At 43.1% G+C, this 6,092-nt stretch overlaps 1 protein-coding gene across 1 annotated transcript; it reads left to right on the top strand.

Annotated features, from left to right (window-relative positions):
• The first annotated feature begins 530 nt into the window (after window positions 1-530).
• Window positions 531-5,795, top strand: CDKN2AIPNL (CDKN2A interacting protein N-terminal like). Its single transcript, XM_026659318.2, has 3 exons — window positions 531-778; window positions 2,114-2,213; window positions 4,396-5,795. Exons 1-3 carry the CDS (start codon window positions 573-575, stop codon window positions 4,405-4,407), a joined length of 318 nt encoding a protein of 105 aa, XP_026515103.1. The 5' UTR covers window positions 531-572; the 3' UTR covers window positions 4,408-5,795.
• The last annotated feature ends 297 nt before the right edge of the window (window positions 5,796-6,092 follow it).

Below are 6,092 nucleotides of genomic sequence, written 5' to 3'. Positions count from 1 at the left end.
AGGTGTCAAACCAGAGGAAGGGAGAGCAGGGTCGGGCGTTTTGGTTTTATCGCTGAGCCCCCCGGAGGGAAGCTGACCGCCCGGGGAGTGCGTAGGCCCCAGCCCTGCGCCTGACCCGGGCCGGGCATTCCGCTCGCAGCAGTCCCGGGGTAGGTTCGGCTGGGCCTTCCCGCTCCCCGGCTCCTGGCACCGCCTGGGCAGCGGCCACCGACCTGCCGGCTTCCACTAGCGGGGCGGCTTTGCCAGGTCAGTGTCTGCTGGACGCCGGGGGAAGCCAGGCCCGGGGGCGGGGCCCGGATATAACGTCTGGAGTAAGCTGGCCCCGATTCAAGGGGGCCTCTCAGCAAAGGGGCTCGTACCCCCCCCATGAGCCCGAGTGGGGGGAGGGGCTCTGCGCCCCGCTGCTCAGAGGCGGCTGCGGTAAAGCACAGCCACCCGGGCCGAGGTCTTCCAGCGCAGTCGAGTGTGCAGGTCAGAGCGGACTTGCTTGGGCCGCTCTAGCCTGACGCTTCCGGGGGGTCGGTGGTAGCCGCTTCCGGTGCGCGCTGCATTGTGGGTCAGTGGTAGCCGGGATGGTGGGGGAGGTGGAAGAGGCCGAGTTTCCCGAGCGGTTCCGCTCCTACTCGGAGAACGAGAGGCACTGGCAGGCCCGCCGCGAGTTCATCCTGCGGAACCTGACCCCGGACTGGGCGGGGGAAGCGCCATGGCCCGCTGGCCGCATCGACCATCTGCTCTCGCTCTCCATGGTGTGGGCCAACCATCTCTTCCTGGGCTGCAGGTGGGGGGCCAGAGAATCCCCCCCTGTTACAGGTGGGCGGGGCAGTGAATCCGCCCCTGACCCCGCCGCCCCCCCGTTGCAGGTGTGGGCGGGGCAGTGAATCCGCCCCTGACCCCGCCGCCCCCCCCGTTACAGGTGTGGGGGGCCAGTGATCCCCCCCTCTCGGTTGCAGGTGCGGGCCAGTGAGTGACCCATCCCGAACCTGTAGAGAGCTGGAGGGAGGTTCTGCCCCCCATCCCCCAAGTGCAGCCAGCTCTCTCTGCTGGCAGAGGCAGCCCACTGAACCCACTCCCGGGCTAAGGTGGAGAGTCCTTGGAGAGGGTCAGCTGCTCTATCCTGCCTCCGTCATTCTCCTTCCCCTACACAGTAGGTTAGGACAAGGAGAGACCCCTGTACACTCCCTTCTCCAGCCATCAGCGCGCCTCCTGGGTCTGAACATCTCCGAGTTCCCGTCGCTGCTGAAAAGGGGTGGGCTGGTTTACCTGGAGGTAACTAACGTGTGTGAGCAACCCTCAGGGAAACGCACAGTGAAGACAGCACGAAGGCACTTTAGTTTTACCACATCAAGGCAAATTTGCTGAGATCAGCCCCAGGCGGGGGAGAGTTTATCTTGCTGTAGAACTAAAGCACCTTTTGTCTTCAGTGTGTGTTTACCTCAGGATAGCTCACACGCATTAGTTATCACCAAGTTAAAAAAACAACAACAAAACACTTCTGTTTTTTTAGTGGTCCTTGCCTTGTTAAATTTAGTTAATGCCTCTCCGGTTAGCCTAGCTCCAGTGAGAGCATCACATTGCAAAACAACACATTGCAGCACCAAGTGACTGGATTAGCATACAGCTGAGTTAGCACTGCATTATGAGCTCCAGTGTTAGTAGGATCTAAATTTCAATATGCACCCCAAAGTTGAAAGCACCCTAACTTGAGCTGAAGACGTGTGTGTGTATACAGAAGTCTGGTTAGAGGCAATGATTGAGTTATATCTTAAGCTAACACTGTAGGGAAAACTTTTGATCTAAACCCCACAACCATGACCAGCATTGCTGTGTCTGTGTAAATGTGCAAAAGGTTATGTTATTAAGTTGTATAACTTTGGTTTCAACACTGTGCTGCTGCAGAACTAGTATGGAACACCTGTGCACAAAAACTATATGTATTTAAATTTTGATAGACCCACACAGGTTGAGAGATGACTGTTTCATTCAGCTTTATAACTGATCTGAACATACATCCTTGCCATATTGAGACATTTGAGGGTTAGTTTTATAATACAGTGCACTGCAGTTTCTTAATGTGGGATCGGTAATTTTTCACAGGCATTTATCTTTGTTATAGTTACAGCAAAGACCTTTTAGACAAGGTAATAGAAATGGCTGAGGGGATTGAAGTTGAAGATGTACCACAGTTTACTACGCGTGATGAAATAATGAAAAAGGTAACTATTCAGTTTAGAATTTCAGAACTTGTTTTGTGGGGATGATACTATGTCAAATTTCCAGGTTTGTGCAATGTACAGAACCAATAAGTCTCAAGAAAAGTATGCCAAGTACTTGTTCCTAAGAGTTCTGCTTTACTACTCTAAAATTCTCTCCTCTCATTCTTGTGCTTCTTACAGCGTTCTTAATAACGACATCCCAGAAGAATATTACACATGGATCAGTTATACATTGGTGGTGGAGCTACTAGCATATTTGCAATATTTGCTTTTCAGTTTTTGTTACTAAGGAAATGTTGGTCAAATGTATTTCTGCAATTTATTAAAAAGCATTTTTATTATCCATTCTGCTAATTGGAAACCAATAATTTCATTTTTATGTATTTCACTGGAGGAATTGTATCACCAGCTTTGCAAGTGCTATGTACTCCAAAAAGTACTGCGATGAGAAGCTAATTCCCAGAGAATTCAGGCCCCAATCCTGAAACACTAGTGCATCTGCTTAACTTTAAGCATGTAAATAGTCCCATTGACTTTAGGAACTACTTATGTGCTTAAAGTTAAAGTACATATCCTGGTGTTTGCAAGATCAAGGCATTAATCTTATCTGGCTGGGTTGTGGGTGACCTGGAATGCTTGTATATCTCTCTTACAACTAAATGAGAAGTAGAGCTATAAATGAAAGTACTGTGACAACCAAGTACTAAAACCCCAAAACAAACTAGTAAACCCCTGTGCCATAGAAACAGCTGCCTGTTGTTTTCAGGCAGAGTTTGAATCACTGAATTTAAATTATGGCTCAGTTTTTTTAACTCAATTTAGCTTCTCTCTCTCTCTCTATCTTTTTTTTTTTCCTTAGGAAAAGACAAACAAATAATGGTAACAGCTTCCCAAGAGGGGAAGCAATTGAAATCGCTTCTCTTTTAGACAACATTTAGAGGCCTTAAGTAGATATGCAGCTGTCCTTCATGTTGATTTTGGAAGCTTTATTTTCCACACTCAAAGCCTATTAATATGACTCTAAATACTTTTGGTGGTGTTAAATGAGGCACTGTGAGAGTACAAAAAGTGTCTTCTCATGAATAAAATGGTTCCAAATTGTTATATTCTGAAAATGGGGGTCATTTTTGGTGTCATTATTAGTGGAGATCTCCTGTATTTTTATCATTTTTTAGGATAGCAAACTCCTAAGTGAGCAGTTACTGTGAGATAGCCATTAAAATTATGTATATGATTTGTTTGTTCTCTTAGTTGTTTAACACTTTTTGGATATATAAGCAGGTGAAGAGGGGATTCCAAATCTTATTAAATGATATTTTTATATGGTTAAGCTGAAAATACTTCGGCTTTTATCTCCCAAAGTTGGTTCTGGGCTTTACAGGGAGTTAAACATTAATTTAAAATGCAAATCTAAACAATTTGGATTATTAAAATCTAATTGCTTGCAAAATCACTTGAAATTTCAAGACCAAGCTCTGTATGTGTGCGTGTGTGCGCAGGGATGCACTTTTATTCTTATTTAATGGGGATTATATAAAACTATTCCTTGAAAACTCTACAAGAAGTTACACTAGGAAGTAATAAAGTAGGTTTTGTGTAAGTCTTGTACTCTATTATGCTAAGGAAATCCTCTAAAGCTAATGTATGTAAAAGTCAATGTGAGTTCTTCATGCTGTTTAAAAGTAGTTTAAAACAGAACGTAAATTTTCATTCTGTGCCAAAGAATGCTGAGCAGGGTTGTTTGTTTTACTTTCCTGGCGGCCGTATTTTTACAGTTGGAGAGTGTTACATTCAGAAATGAATAAAGTTCAGATCCCATAATTACTTCATTCAGCACTACAGCCAAATTTTAAAATTGCTCTATGGGTTTTGCTTTTTTAAATTTAGAACAATCTAACTATTCAAGTAACTGTATTGCTAGCTGTTTGGGGAGTAAGATTTTAGTTTAAGTATTTTGATTATTGTCAGCAGATGTAAACTAAATATGCTCTGCCTTATGGATAACAAGAAATAGATACTAGTTGTATTCTACAGAATTTTCTGTTGCAAGATATCAAGTCAAGTACTCGTATCTTCTTTCTACCTATTATTTCACTGGAGTAAAAATTCGGTATCATTTGCTTTCACTACCATGAGCATTTCCATATTACAAATACATAACTTGTTTTCTCTTTATTTTTAGCATCAACATTAATACGTGCGAAGAAGAGATCTAAAATTTTTGTCATAATACAAGATCAGTTTATGTGGAGGACCCAGTGTTAATTGAACATACTGTTTCTAAAAGGACTCCCTATGCTGTACCCTAGGGAAAGGATTTTTTTTTAAACTTTGTGCCATTATGATGATGGATATCCACTTCCAAAGCTTTTTAAAATGACAGAATCAGATTTTTTAAACAATTTTACAACTCATTGATTCATACAGCAAAGAAAAAGATATGATGGACTGTATTTTCCCCTTTCACATGAAGACAGGGAAGAGCAATAACTCCCAGAAAAGAGGGGGGAGGTCTGGGGAGCTGCAGCATCCCCTCTTGTTTGAGTACAATTCTGTGTAATGACCAATGAGTCCAATTTAGGATGAGAGGCCATGGGGAATACTTGCCTCAAAGCACACACCCACTTAGGACAGCAGGGGCTTACACTTCACTCTCAGTTGAAAGTAAGGGGATGTTATAAGGCTGTTTAGACCATTGACGGATATTGTTACCCAGGTTTCATTCTGTGTAACAGGGGAAAGGGAGGGCATGGTGCACAAAGTGGTCATTACTCTGCTCTTCCCCTTCTCCTATATGCAACTTAGATGGGTCTGTGGTGATGGCAAATGTCCCAATTAGCTGATTTTCCCCTTTGCATGCCTGCATCACTCTTCCCCAGAGTTTCTCTCTACTGCAGGGGAACCCTAGGAGTCTAAAAGTAACACAGAATATTCTGTCTTTTAAAAGTCTTAAAAATAAAGTGTTTTATGCCACATTTTTAAAGTCTTTAGAAGGCCTAATAACTGTGTCCATTCAGTCATTAGAATGAAAATTTCAGTCATGAAATCTGGATAACTCTTTTGATTTTTAGCAATAAAACCATGTTCCTTTCATGTAAAGTGAATTCCCTCTCTTGAAGCTTTATTTAGATAAAACATATCTACTGCTGTTCTGTCAGGATCTGATCCAAAGCCCATCGGAATCAAGGCCCCAGAATGCTTTAAATTAGTAATCTTCCAAATGAATAACAATTGCCATAGATATGTTCACCTGTATCTTGTAATCTCTGGGAAATGTCAGGGGAAATGCTGAAGGTTTCATCTGAACAGAGGCTTAAATAGCGTAAGTGCCAGACCAGTAATCAGATCAGTTACCAAAAGCATTGCCTCCACTGATAAATTGCCTTTCTGGAAAGCCCCTTCCAATCCCCATGGAGTTACAGTAGCCATTTCATAAATGAGGTCAAGATCCTTTGTGCTCTGGACCTAAACAATGGGTTTTGTGGTACAGCAGACTGAACATTCTGCAGTAGCTTTATTTACATTTAAAACTGAATGAATGTTTTATTGCATTAAATATAAAAATGAATACAATCACTACAGTAGCTTGTGTTGTTTTGATATTCAATTTATTTTGTCTGTCCCTGCATTTTCAGTATACTACAGACTGTACTGACCAATCTATAATTGTATCATAGAAGTAATGGGAAGCTGGAGGATTTTGCATGTTGGGGTAGGGAGTGTTGGGGCTTTTAAAATCTAGATACGCAAAAGGAGGCAGTTTGGGGATTCTGGGATCAGCACATTAGCTGAATCGTTCTGCTCATTTGATCAGCAGTGAAGTTGTTAGCTGCTGACATTTAAATTATTAGTAGTTTTCAGAGCTAACACCCCACTGAC

The sequence above is a fragment of the Terrapene carolina genome, unplaced genomic scaffold, assembly GCF_002925995.2.
Source record: "Terrapene carolina triunguis isolate 2854851 unplaced genomic scaffold, T_m_triunguis-2.0 Scaffold629, whole genome shotgun sequence".
Taxonomy (NCBI): Eukaryota; Metazoa; Chordata; order Testudines; family Emydidae; genus Terrapene; species Terrapene triunguis.
The sequence above is the reverse complement of the archived record's forward strand: the minus strand, read 5'-3'. Positions and strand labels throughout refer to the sequence as shown.